Below are 14,704 nucleotides of genomic sequence, written 5' to 3' on the forward strand. Positions count from 1 at the left end.
TTTTGATCTGGTGAAATAGGGATGATCTGCCAGCTTTTGATCGACACAAATCAATTTCAAAGTACTTGAGAAGGAAAACAACTCAAAGGCAGATTTGTCAATGCAGATTCAAAATAAAAAATGCATAATATCACACAGAGAGCAGATAAACACACAAGTTGCTTTGTTTGAGGATATCTTCAACTCACGAGTAAGGATGGTGGGGGGGGGGGGCTGGACATAGTCCTTTCAGGTAGTGGTCGTTTAATTGCATATTTTAACAAGCAGGAGTTTGCTTGTTTTAGTTTTGACGCTATTTAAGAAAGGCTAAGTCAGTTTGAGCTACAGTCTTCTTGGAGCTTTTCTTTGACGTCCATTGATTTGGCCTTCGTATTTTCTCGTAACATAAAGGGGAAGAATGAAAATTTAAAGATAGGGGCCGGGCCTTGAAAGGCTACCTACATATCTCACGAGGATAATTCAGGCCCAACGTAGTTCGAGTACAATATAAAATATTTTCATACATTCGTTCATTACGATTACAATGAAATTGAAAGGCAACAATAGAGTTTTTTAAAGATAACTGATGACGACACGTTAGTCATTTCTTTTCTTGTTGCAGCATTAGTGTCCTCCTTTCAGACGGCCTAGGAATGGAGGTTTTTAGACGATTTCCTAGTCACCGACTTCCTCAGTCGCTCCAAGGTGAGCGTTATCGGGACCACTATTAGCCCCTTGCTCATAAATGTTTTTTTTACGCATTTTCTGAAGTTTATCAATCATGTTGCTATGGAAGACTTTGTTCTTATTCCTTAGTGCGGCCATATTTTCTCTCATGGAGGCGAATTCTTCCATTTCCACTGTCAGCTCCTCATCAAGTGACACACTTTTGGCTAGCAGAGCGGCGGTTTTTGACTCTATCCTCGCCTCTCTTGCTTCTCTTTCTTGCACTTTCAACCAAATCATGTCCAACTTCTCTCGCAAGTCCTCTGTCTCCATCTCAACATCTTTCTTTCTCTTCATCTGTGATGCCAGATCCTCATCCAGCGTCACGGTTGCATCTTATTGCTGAAACATATATCTTAGCGTCACGGTTGCATCTTTGTCGAGAACCAAGATACACTTGAAATGGATTTTTAGTTTTTATCTAAATGAAACCTTTAATTGAGAAATTCATTGTCTTAAACTCATTTAGACTTGACCCAATTTTAAATCGCTAAAATATTACGGCGTTCTACGGGCATTGAATTCTTTTAACTTTAAAACTAATAGCACATAAATATAAGCAAGTAGACGATAAGGCAAAGAGAGAGAGAGAGAGAGAGAGATTGGGTCCAAGTCTGGGTTTTCTGTCCACCTTGATCGTAATTTGGACCTGTTTGTTTTGGGTTTTTGACCCACTTCCACCTGTCCTAAACTAATTACAGGAAAAATAAATACAAAAAAGAAACACTACAAGGGCCTAGACCCAAAGCGACAAATACTATAATAAAATAAAATGAATAAATAAAGTGGGCCTCTTTGGCCCGATTTCTTCAACTTTTTCACTTTGGCCCTCTTATTTTCTTTTAGACTTGTACGCCAATTTTCATAGCTAGTTGACTTGATGAGTGAAATTTAAGCATTTCCGGCTCTCTCGAAATGCAAAGGGAGATGAGAGTTTATAACAAACTCAAACTGGTCTGGACCCAAAGCGACAAAATACAATAATAAAATAAAATGAATAAATAAAGTGGACCTCTTTGGCCCAATTTCTTCAACTTTTCCACTTTCGCCCTCTTCTTTTCTTTGAGACTTATACGCCAATTTTCATAGCTAGTTCACTCGATTAATGAAATTTGAGCCTTTCCGCCTCTCTCAAAATGCAAAGGGAGATGAGAGTTTCTAACAAACTCAAACGGATTTTTACATGCATAAATATGAAAGCAATGATTAGTATCCCATATAACGGAACAAAAAATTGTATTTATAGGAGAAGAATTAGGGTTTCGATTTGGGAGGGGGGGGGGGGGAAGGGCAAAGTCGACATTCTCATACCCGTTTCAAATTCGAAAACCTCCTAAGGACAATGAGCAAGCTGTAGTGTACGAGATTTTCATCCAAATCCCTTAAAATCCGGATGAGCCAGATCAAAGGATGGCTTGGATTAAACCCATCGTCCTTGGAGCTTGACGTGTCGCACATCCGCGCCAGTAAGTAAAATACAGAAGCCTGCTCTCACTGAAACGTTAGAAAAAGGGCGAGGCGCGTGAACCCCTTGCTACTGAAATCATACGCTAAGGCAAGAGACGTTGGGGAGTCGCTTTCTCTGTCCTTTGTACTGTTGAATACGCCGCCTAGGAAGGACTCTCTGTTGGAGAAAGAGAGTTGGGCCGGGTCCAAAGGAAAAGAGCGTTGGGCTTAGGAAATTATTTTGGGGTTGGGTTTAAGTAAACACGAAGATTAAAAGAAAAACAAAAGGGCTGGGTCATCCATATAGGTCTGCCAGAATTGGAAGGAAAAGGGGGAATTGGACTTGAAATATTGATGGGCCGCTGATAAGGTGGGATGGGCCGAAGACTCATTATGGATTTGAAAATTGGCCAAAATTGAAATTACTTAGAGAAATCGGCTGAAATAGATAAAGGATTATTATTATAAGTTAATTGACAAGCTTTGTATTTTTAACGAGATAAAATAATCGACTTAGTTGCAAAATAAATTGAATTCGAAAATGTAAACCACTATATAATTAAAATAATTAGCAAAATATTTAGACAAAATTAAATCTTTTTGAGAAGATTTCGAATATACTAGTTATATATACGTATACATTACCTAAAATTATAAAAATAGTTAAAACATTAATTAAAAATAATTTGAAAATATCCCAATCATTATGAGATCTAACTATTTCAAATTGTCCGAAAATTAAGAAGCTCGTGAATTAATTTGCACTAAGGAGAGCCAAATTAGGTGTCAACAATTGGTAATTGAAAATGTTTAAAAGATATATGAAAATTTAATTGCATTGCCCAATATAAATAATGTTACTAATTTATATGGTTGACGTGGAATGATGTGGTCTGCCAAAACCTCTAGGAACACGCGCAGCAGTGATTGAATTTTCAGTTTTTGATCAAAACAAAATGAAGAAATTTTGGTTGAAATGTTGTGTTGAATTTTGATATATGGATTCTCAGTTCTTTGTCGAAAATTAGATGGCAACGAGAAGAAGCGCATCGAGGAGAAGCTTGTCAATGACAAGCTTATCATCCTCTCATCTCAAAAAGAAAACAACTGTCCCTCTCTCTCCTCATCGGAATTCTCTATTCTCTTCTCCTTCCATGTCTGTTTTCATTGCCTCATTATATAATTTATTTATTGGAAATCTTATATCCTACATTAAAAAAATCTAGCTATCTATTTGGGAGCCATTGCTTCATGTTCCCAACATTGATTAAATTTCTGATTTATCCATATATAAATATTGCTTAAATGACAATGTATAAATTATATTGCTATTACAAGTTAGCTGATATTATTATAGCCATTAAGAGGGTAGATTTTATTGAACACTTGAGATGAGATGGGTGCTACCAGGAAATTTGTGCTATAGAATATGATTTGCCATTCATTTTACAACTAACTAATTACAGTGGGTGGGTGGTAGCAAATAGATTCTCACTAAAATATATAGGGGGACATGAAATAGTTACTATTTTTTCCTTTTCACAATATGCATGGGAATAACCACTTAAACATTTTTCACTAGGAACTCAATGGGAAAATAAGTAGTGATATTTCCATTAAGATTTTCCAAGAGACATAGAAAAGCTGCTTTAAATTGTATCCAACTTCATACACTAGCTATGTTAAATCGACAAAATTCAACACAGACTACGTCTAATGTTTCTGCCGTTTCTGCCGATTTGTGCAGTTGGTGAATGATAATCTTTTTTTTTTTTTTGCCTTGCTTCTTCTGTTGTATGGTTCTTTAGTCATTTAAGTATATTCACTTCTTTAGACCTAAGACGTTGATCAATCGAGCGAAAATCTCTTTTATGCAAGTCATAGCCAAGAGATTTCCTTGCTAGTAAACATACTTGATTTTCTAAAATCATATGGAATGACGTACTTGCTAACTTATACAATCATAGGGTTCAAATTAGATGATTGCTTCCCTCTGACATATGAAACAGGGGTCTGACCGGAGAGAGGACAGTGAAGAGACTCCGACTTTCTAAAGCTCTAACGATACCTGATTCTACAAGTATTTATGATGCTTGCCGCAGGATGGCTGCTCGCAGAGTTGATGCTTTATTGCTGACTGACTCGAATGCATTATTATGTGGTATATTGACGGATAAGGTTAATACTCAATCCTTCTTTTCACTCAGTAGACTCATTGACTTACTCTTCATTCCTTTGTGTAATCGTGTTTCTTTCTTCCCGAAGGATATAACAACCAGAGTTATTGCAAGTGAAGTCAATATTCAGGAAACACCTGTTTCAAAGGTTATGACAAAACATCCTGTTTTTGTTCTTTCAGACACACTTGCTGTAGAAGCATTGCAGAAAATGGTGCTAGGTTGGTGTATTTGAAATAACATCTATTTCTTGCAACTTTATGCTACATCTCAATCTGAGTATGGTTGCTTACTTACTCACTGCAGGAAAATTTAGACATTTGCCAGTTGTAGAAAATGGTGAGGTCATTGCTTTGCTTGATATAGCAAAATGTCTTTATGATGCTATTGCTCGCCTTGAAAGGGCAGCAGAGAAAGGAAAGGCAATTGTAGCTGCGGTTCAGGGAGTTGAAAAAAACTGGGGAGCATCTATTTCTGGTTGGTTGTTGGAACATTTTGTCTTGTGTTACTAATGACGACTCATTGATGGGACCTTTTTTCATGTTTCTACTTTTTCAGATTCTGATTCATTTATTGAAACCCTTCGGGAGAGAATGTTTAGGCCTTCACTCTCTACAATCATTTCTGAGAATCCAAAGTAGGTAATATCTTCACTTTTAATCTCCTAAAGAGTATAACAGAAAAATAGAGATTTTCTGCAGCCAACTTTTACGGTGTTTCCAGAACTGTTACAGTTGAACCAAACAATACTGTTTTAGAAGCAGCAAAAAAGATGTCTGAATCTAAAACAAGCTCGGCTATTGTGGCTGTTGATAAGAAACCAAAAGGAATTTTAACGTGAGTATTCTTTCTCCCCATATTAACAAGCCAAACTATGTATAGTGTTGTAATGAATGAAATGCTAACCACCAAAAAGAGATTCCTCACGGTGTCTGCAGTTCAAAGGACATACTGATGCGAGTCATAGCACAAGATCTTTCACCAGAGTCCATACTTGTTGAGAGGGTATGTATATCAGTCTTGTTACAATAATAGTTAATTCAAATCAAGGAAATTGGCAACTTTTATATTATTTCTTTTCTACTTTTTATATTTTTCTTCATATGTTTGGGTGTTAGAAGAAAACTTGATCCCTGAAAACTTTCATACTTGTCATCCATCTAGGTAATGACTCCCAATCCCGAATGTGCTACAACAGATACATCTATTGTTGATGCTTTACATACAATGCATGATGGGAAATTTTTACACCTACCTGTAATTGATAAAGGTAGGTAGCATTAACCTTTCAGTGTACATTTTATAAGTGTCTCATCTTGTTACGTTTGCTGCAGATGGAATTTTAGTTGCTGTGGTTGATGTGCTTCATATCACTCATGCAGCTGTAGCCACGGTAAGGCATGCATCAGACACACATGTTACTTTTTCGTGACAGATTCCAAGTGTTGTCGCTATGCATTTAATTTCTAGTGTCTTTTCACAAGTTTAGAATCTCCAGAAAGTATCCACCTCATCATGTCTACTTCTTTAGCACTGAACGCACACGCATTTGCTCATGTAAATTATCAAGTATGTTAGCTTCCCATAAAACAAATATTGCTGCTGAATATCAATTTTTTCTTAATTAAGAAATGGAATTATTGGATATTTATTCATGTCGTCTTCTTGCTCACAAATAACTAGGTGGGAAATACTTCTGGAGTGAATAATGAAGCTGCAAATACTAGGATACAAAAGTTCTGGGATTCAGCTATGGAATTGTCTCCAGATGATGGGGAAGAGACAAGAAGGTTAATAAAAACCTTTCTTTCGTGTTAATTACAAAATCTTATAGTTAACTCGAGCACTCATTTATATGACATGCTGTCAGCATTTGTTCGTTGAAATTTGCTTCTGAAGGGGCAGAGTTGAGAAGATGTATATCCTATCCTTCGTCAAGCCTGTCTAATACTTTTGCATTCAAGATTCAAGACAGAACAGGAAGGATGCACAGATTCAACTGCAGTATGTTCTTTTGTATTCATGTTGACATTGGAAATGTAAAGCTATCAAACAGTAAAGGTGATGCATACTTGTTGCAGATATCGGGAGCATGAGAGATCTGATAACAGCCATTATTCAAAGAGTGGGGGATGATATAAAGCGGAAGAACCTTCCTCAAATTCTGGTCGGGATTGGTTGTAAATGTGCATATTTTTCTCCTAACTTGATCATATAATCATTGGTAATATATACCCTGTTGCAGTATGAAGATGAAGACCATGACAAGGTTGTTCTAGCAACAGAAAGTGATCTCACAGCTGCAGTTGAGCATGCAAGATGTGCAGGTTGGAAGGTATATACTGAATATTCCTTAAAATCACCCTACATTTAATTAACATGATATGATATGACGTAATGGCAATTTCAGCAGGGACTAAGATTGCACTTAGACTATTCAGGAAAGCATGGGTGTAGAAAGGGTTCAAGGTTCAACAGTTTGGATACACAATCTGCATGGGCTTCAGCTTACAGTGCCGTAGCAGCTGGTGCTGCATTGTTTGCAGGTTTAGGCGTAATAGCATTCCTAAGGAGATCTAATAATTGATTATTATTTCTCTAATTAAATACATTTCCCATCTCCTGTACATTTGAAAAATTAACTGATTTATCGTATATAGTCCCAACCATCATTGAGATGTCGGAAGAATAATGGTAATGATGGTTATATCAAGGAACGACTATATAAATCACTTGAAATTCATAGAAGGAAGTTAGAAACAAAAATCTCAAGTGACAGATTTACTGTAAGAATGTTTTGATATAGTTTTTTTTATGGTCTAACTTAGTATGAGAATATCTCCCAACATATAAGGATTTAAAATATCTATCCTATAGCATGTCAAATTAAGATCTTTGAGTCTAGGTTACTCAAACTCTTTGTCGATATGACATCTGAGTAAAGAGTTATGACCGTCTTATCGCTTGTTGTATGAGCAGTGGGCAAAACAGGCTGGGTTACATTTGGACGCCTCTTAAAGGGGCTTTTGGACGTCAAAAAGAGCATATTCATATTTTTCTCAAAGTATAAACATCCATTATCCATTGAATAGAGCTCCGACTCCTTTGAGATAAGAAAACGCCATCTTCTAATTTGATAGCAACAATAGTTCAATTCATTTTTCATTCTACACCTACATTCAAAGACGAATGATCCCAAGGGGAGACATTGTAATACCCCGCAAATCCTAGGCTAAGATTGAAACAATTCTTCATATGCATAGAGATTAGAACCCTATAATTTCTAGTTGTACGTAAGTGATAAAGCCAAATTTTTAGTGTGGGAAGAGCTTTCGTGATGTATTAAGGTCAAAGGAACTTGTTAGGTCAAAGTTGAGTTGAAAGTTTCCATACAGATTGAGTTTCAGTTTATGTTCTTATTTGAATCATTTTCAAACAAGCATACATCATAGAATATAAAAAATTATATGGCCTTTAACCCACCAAATCAAGGGTTTTTAGTCTTCTTTCCATCACTTCCACTCACTCATTATCCAACTTTTGAGATAAATGTTACACATATTTATTAGACAGTCAGATTGGCCGTGCACAACGCATGCTTGGTAGAATGGGCGCACCGCGTAAAGCCATTTTCAAGTGTACATGATGTTAAGTTACATTATTTAATAAGTTATGTGTTGGTTCATTATGAAAATCATCTTGAAAGGCATAATGTTTAGTTTTTCTCAAATTCTCTCCACTTCTCCACCTCCAACATAAAATATGTTCCTCCCATGTATCTCAAAGTGTTTCAAAATATTCTTAACTAGTGAAACTATTCGCGCTTTGCGCGATTATATGAAATATTTATAAGATAATAATATGAAATATATAATATTTAGGTTAGTATCGAATACATAGATAATATTTATATTTCTCCTCATCTGCGATATTATAGACTTTTTAAAAACATATAAAATATATTTATTTGTTCTGTATATGTATATATTAGAACAAAATATTCACCGTGGTGAAGTAAATGGAATAAGGGATAATATGTTGAAATAACAATATATTGGTATTAGGTTGAAAATATTTTAGATGTTTTAATTTTCTCTATCTTTTCTAGGAGTAGTGATGTTCTATCTAAACTCTGATTTTGTCAAAATAAAATTATTTTCTTTTATTTTGTTATTACATTTGCTTATTATAATTTTTTAAACATTATTTAAATACTTGTAAGATTTTCGAAAAATAAAGCATATAAAGTCATGATTCATATTTAATATTAAACTTTACAAGTAAGATGAAGAGATATGAGTTATAAATAATTCAAATGTATAATTTTATTAGCCACTAAATGTATTACTAATTATGTATTGATTTTATTTGTAAAATAAAAAAATAAAAATAAGGTGTGAAAATACAAAAAATGAACAGAGAAAATATAATAATTGGTGACTACATAAAAATTATAAATACATTTCTAAGCAAAAAGAACAACGACAGATTGTTACATACGCAAAAAATGACGTCATGAAAATAATAATATATTTTTTCAATTATTTTTATAATTTATAATAAAAGTGAAACTAATCATCATAAATTTTGTTGTTGTTAAAATGAAATAATTATATTTTTTTTTTTTCATAACAAAGAGAAAATAGAATATTAAAGGATCAAATGATTAGTATTGACAATATAATACATTTAGCTAAATTATTTACATAAATTAAAACTTTAAAAACTCTAGCAAAAGTAATTAAGCTGTTAATAAATTTTAAAGTGAAAAAATAATCTCTAATTATGCTTATTTTTTTTTTCTTGTACCATCTTCCTTTGCAAAGAGATCCGTCATCATGTTTTGATCCATATGTAAAACTCTTCATATATGCAACCAACTGAATAAAAAAAAACATATACGAATTAAAAATAATTATGTCAAAAAAAGAACGAAATATAAACCATATTTAATATATTTATATATTATCTTTTCAATAGTAATAACAATACTAAATAATAATTATTTCTTGAAATCTAACAAATATTATAATCAAACTATATTATATATGGAAAACTAACTATTAAAAAAGTAATTGCATACGGACAAAACATTGTTAAGAATTAAAGAGATTTTTTAAATCATACTTACTTGTTAAATTATAATACAAACATAAAAATATATATTAAGAAAGCATGTCTAAGTCCATAAAAATAAAAGAAAGACTTAAGAATGAAATATATCTTACATTCATATACTTTTTTTTGTTACATGTTAGCTAATTCACAAACAAGTATTATGGAGAAGAGAAATTATAACTTTGTATGTGAATCTCCATGAAAATAAATATGAATCTATGTAGACAAAATAAAGGGAATGAAAAAAATAAGGACCTGAGAATGATATATTGATTAACTTCATGTACTTTTTTTTTGGTTACATGTTAGTTTCCTTCACAAATCAAATACGAATTTATAGACAAAAATAGAGGAAATAAAAAATAAAAAATTCAATGAAGTATTTCTTACCTTCATGTACTTTTTTGGGTTATAGATCAAACGTATATGATGAAAAAAGAAAGAATAATTGTGAAAGTGAATCTTCATTAAACTAATATAAATTTATAGGCAAAATAAAGGAATTTCATAAGACACATAAACTTATAAATTTAAATTGGAGGTTATGAATATAAAAATTATGAGAACCATGAATATTATTAAAAGTAAAAATTAAAGAAGGGCAAGTCATGGGTAGTAACTCCTAGTGAATAAATTCAAAAATAAAAATAAAAATACTTAAAATGTAAAAAAATAATACTATGATTTCATGATTAGAAGTGAGATAAACAAATAGAAAAAAAATATAGAATTTTTTTTATTATTATAAATGTTAATACATTAATAAAGTATTTATTTGTATATTTGTATAAATGAAGTAATATATTTTTACAATAAAATAATTAATTTAAATTAAAAAAGTCAAAAATAAATAAATTATGTTTCTCTTTTAATTATAAGTGAGATAAATAAATAAAAAATGTGAAGAGTTTTTGTTATAAATGACCCACCATTAATAATAAATTTAAGTAATTTTTTATGATATATAATAATTATTTTTTTTAAAAAAAAAGATGAAAAAAACTAAATGCAAATGGAGGCCATATAGAGGTGCCACATCACCTCCTCTATGGTCCTCATTTATATATATATATATATATTGATTTCTAATCATAAATATTGACAAGGTTCTCACATCAAATACTCCTCTTATCTCTAGTAAAACAAAAAGCTCACTTCTAGAGTTCAAGACTAGGTTTTCATCAAGACTAACAAATATCAAAGAGATTATACCTACTTCCACATCAAGGTATGATTTGGATCTAAAAAAAGGGAACTCATCTAAAAGGTCAAGAAGGGACTTTAAGAATTCCTATTCAACACTAAATCTATCCAAATAAATCCCTAAATGAGTCGAAGTTTTGGACTCATCAACACCCCCAACTTAAACTTTTGCTTTTCCATAGTAAAACTCAAGTTCAGCAATTCAAAGAGGATGTCTCAGATAGTGCTACACAATATTCAATCATGAATGCACGCAAAAAGACTCAACTTACTCATGAAAAGATTAATTGTGCACTCAAAGATTCAAGTTGTGACTCACCATTATAAAAGATTCTCAAGTTCACAATACTTGCTTTAAATGCAAGTTCATGATCAATAAAGGTACTTAAATGCCCTCACAGAAAGAATGATTCCATATTCCCACACAATAGTTCAACAATTTATAGCTCTCAATCACCATCAACACTCACACTCACAAAGATGAACACATACATGACTCCACCCATATTTTCCCCTTATTTTCCAATAAACACTTGTTTCATCTCACTCAAGATAAAAAAGGTCTTTTCAAGGCTTGTAACGGGGCTAAGTGTAAAGGTATGGTCAATTAGGATCAATGACGGATATCCTCATGAAATGTGGTATGCACAACACTCTCTTCCCTTTTTTTCATCATTCTCATTTGTGCTCAACAAGTCACCCCTTTATTTAATTTCTCTGGAATACTGGGCACCCCATTTTCTTTTACACTTTCACAACTTTATTTCAAACTTTTTCATTTTTCATTCGTCTTTTATTTTTCTTGTTTTCTTTATATGGAGGGGTTCCATATCTATCAATACAATTGAGAAAGGGGGTTCTTTGCATTTCTTGTTTGATTTATCTTTTCACTACACCTGAACTTAGGATTTTGGCCTAAGTTGTGTCACATCCGGGGCGCACCCCCTAGACGTAACTGGCGTCGTCATCCTCTTTGAGGACTAAGACTAGCCTCTTAGCTTACATCATTGCATTAATAAGTTAAAATGCGGAAATTTTGAAAACTTTTCATTACTTGTACATTGAGGTTTACATAGACCTCTACATACACATAATATATATCGAGTACACACAGACCCTTTATATAGGAAGATTACTTAGTCTTCTAGTTTTATTGCACATAGATACATAAAATATGACATAAACTCAAAAGATCTCATCTCATAACCATCTAACAAAAGTGTAATCATATGGGCCTAGCCCATACATCAATATAACAAGACCACATATAGCTCATATAATATTTAGTATCCAAATGAAAAGGAAATAACATAAGAGTCTTAATACTAAAACAACTTCATAAGATTGAGAGCAGCATTGCCCTCAAAAAGTGAAGACCTACCCAACTTGGATGATTGAGAATTCCAAGTCTTCTTCAAAGTCGTCTTAAAACCCTTCAACAACCGGAACCTAAAATATTAAGGAAAAGGAAGAAATGGGGTTAGTACACCACTTGTACTAAGTATGAGACCATATGCACACATATCATTAAATCATGCTAAAAAGGGACATTTCATTTAAAACATGCTGATTTACATGTACAAAGCCCTATGCACATTCAAGAAGACCATACCAATCATAAGACATATTCATTAAGTCATAGGCATGTCCATCACAAGACCAACAACACTAAGTCTAGTCAAGTCAACATACCAACAACTCTAAGTCTAGTCAAGTCAACATGCATATCATATAATTGAACACCTAGTCAAAGTAACTCTATCATCAAGTTATAATGGCAACAAGCATGAATCATAGTACATTTCAACATCACCAAAGCAAGACCATTAATCATGACCCTCTTTAAGTCCACTTGTGCAATGACTACGGAAAGCCCCATAACCTTACTTAATCAAGTAAACCTATAAAGAACCATAATCAATGTTCGACTTCACATAACATAATATCAAAAGTACATAATATCATACTTTAGCAATAGAGACCAAATACATATTCATAAGAGTAATCAACATCACATAGTGTCATTAACATGTAAGATCATCATATACATATAATTTACATTTAAAATCATATACATACATAAGAACATCCTTCTAAGAATTCCCTCAAGGATAACTAGTGCAATGTTTAGCTAGAGTCCCATACCCCTACCTAGACTAAGCTAAAACCCTTAGGTTATCTTAGAGTTCAATCCTTTAGTTCATTTTACCTTTTGGGAACATCTTGCCTTAACTGACATAGACCACATGAGCTAATGTGGAATCCGGTGTCATGAAACCTTATACCTAAGGAACGCGGACTACTTGCATAGGTAGTAATAAAACATGAACATAACAACTACGTGGATCAACTAGCTAGTATTCCTATGAGGGTAACATAGTTCAAGAACTAGGAGATATAGTTGGGACCCTCTTTATGATACATGCATTGGAGTCTCCAATATCAAGAGTGCATTAGTGATCCTACCTTCCCTACGTGGGAAGGGACACTCCTCAATCTATTTCACTCGGTGCTAAGCTAGAGTCCCTTTTTGAAATGCCTTTAATACCTTTATTAATCATCATAGCTTAATGTAGGTCATAGGTTTGAAACCTTGTATAAATATAATCATCATACCTCAATAAAGATTGCATGAGTATTATCCTTTCATTACAATCCATATGAGTGAGGTTAGCACATTAACATATTCACATCATGATAAGGAACATTGGTAAATTATTATCATCCTTATAATATTTACATCTTAGCCAATACCTTACAATACATACAAATACATTTAAATTCAACATCGTACCAACTTTATCACTCCTAATACAAGGCATGCTTCAATACAACATAATTATTTAATCACAAGTAACCATAATTGAGGTAAAGAATATGGATCACAAGATTTACCAAGTCTCCTTCATAATCAATCATTAAGGTCTTTCCATAAACCCATCAGTTCAACCCAATAAGGGTTAAATATCATCCCACAACAATAACCAACATAATAACAAGGCTAATTGAATCACTACATGACAACCCATCACTTGTTCATGGCTTAAGATAAGAGACATAGGTCAAAGTCACAATGTAGACCAATTACTCAAGAGCTAGAATAATAGGACTATAATTTACCCTAATATATTCATAATTTATACAATTTCATCATCTAGTAGTAATTCAACCAATAACCAATTCAATTGAACCAATATTACACAATTCATATCAAGATCATAACCTAGGGTTAAGGGGAATATTTCATCTTCTACAAACTAGACCAATCCATCAAGAAATAACATAATTGATTTAAAATAAATGTTAATATATTAATAATTTTTAAAATAAATCATAAACAAAGTAATCCATAACATCAATTTCGAGATTGGAAAATACCCATATGAAAACTCAACTTTTGAAATCAAGTTTATGGAAACCTTTATGGAAAGAGGTCTCAAAAATGAAATAAATACCATACCTTACTAATTGATGAATATTTATGGAGAAATTTGATCCTTTTCATCCCTTGAACCCACCCCTATCTTGGTCTTCAATGGGGTTCTTCAACTAGAGAGAGAAAGAAGAGAGAAGGAAGAAAGTTTAGGTTTGTGAATTGTGAGAGCTTAGAATAGTCTAATTAGCTTAAGGGATTTATATAGGTTGTTAACTAAATTAATTATAACTCCCCTAACTCCTATTTAACCTCCTAACTAATACAACCGATTAAATGAATTAATTCAAAATGTGCAGCAAAAATAGTCTTCACAGATGACACCACGATCGACGGATCGTGTGTCCATCGACGGCACTGTGCACCTTTGTGCTGCACATCCGTCAATGAGTTCTGAGAGTTTTCATTTGTAGGCTTCCAAGATTTTGTCTAAGTAACCATCGATGGAAGCATCTACGCCTCGTCGATTCACCAACGGCCCGAGGTGGCATTCATTGGTGACACTGTCCATTGACAGCTTCTAGTCACTTTTGCAAGGGTCCTCCTCAAGGGCTCTTGATTGGCCCTTGGGGAGTCGTGCCTGGATGTTTCGATTTTAAATTAACTATAATACATATTAGAC

At 33.1% G+C, this 14,704-nt stretch overlaps 1 protein-coding gene across 2 annotated transcripts; it reads left to right on the plus strand.

Annotated features, from left to right (window-relative positions):
- Nucleotides 1-3,037: 3,037 nt before the first annotated feature.
- On the plus strand, nt 3,038-7,020 carry LOC101247192 (CBS domain-containing protein CBSCBSPB5-like). 2 transcript variants are annotated; one of them, XM_010315856.4, is made up of 14 exons: nt 3,038-3,307; nt 4,161-4,329; nt 4,417-4,549; nt 4,635-4,805; nt 4,887-4,965; nt 5,052-5,165; nt 5,267-5,333; nt 5,493-5,598; nt 5,663-5,721; nt 6,012-6,118; nt 6,199-6,332; nt 6,410-6,495; nt 6,574-6,663; nt 6,739-7,020. In XM_010315856.4, the coding sequence occupies exons 1-14, from the start codon at nt 3,180-3,182 to the stop codon at nt 6,913-6,915; spliced, it is 1,620 nt and encodes a 539-aa protein (XP_010314158.2). In that variant the 5' UTR covers nt 3,038-3,179; the 3' UTR covers nt 6,916-7,020. The 2 variants fall into 2 exon arrangements, with proteins under 2 accessions (XP_010314158.2, XP_004252206.3); XM_004252158.5 differs by having other exon boundaries at nt 6,742-7,020.
- Nucleotides 7,021-14,704: the final 7,684 nt, after the last annotated feature.

This window comes from Solanum lycopersicum, chromosome 12 (assembly GCF_036512215.1).
Source record: "Solanum lycopersicum chromosome 12, SLM_r2.1".
In the NCBI taxonomy this organism is placed as follows: domain Eukaryota; kingdom Viridiplantae; phylum Streptophyta; class Magnoliopsida; order Solanales; family Solanaceae; genus Solanum; species Solanum lycopersicum.

Coding starts and splice junctions, on each gene's coding strand:
- LOC101247192 (XM_010315856.4), top strand. CDS start 3,180: ATGGCAACGAGAAGAAGCGCATCGAGGAGAAGCTTGTCAATGACAAGC. Junction 4,966..5,051: donor ATCATTTCTGAGAATCCAAA/GTAGGTAATATC, acceptor CGGTGTTTCCAG/AACTGTTACAGTTGAACCAA. Junction 5,599..5,662: donor CCTACCTGTAATTGATAAAG/GTAGGTAGCATT, acceptor CGTTTGCTGCAG/ATGGAATTTTAGTTGCTGTG.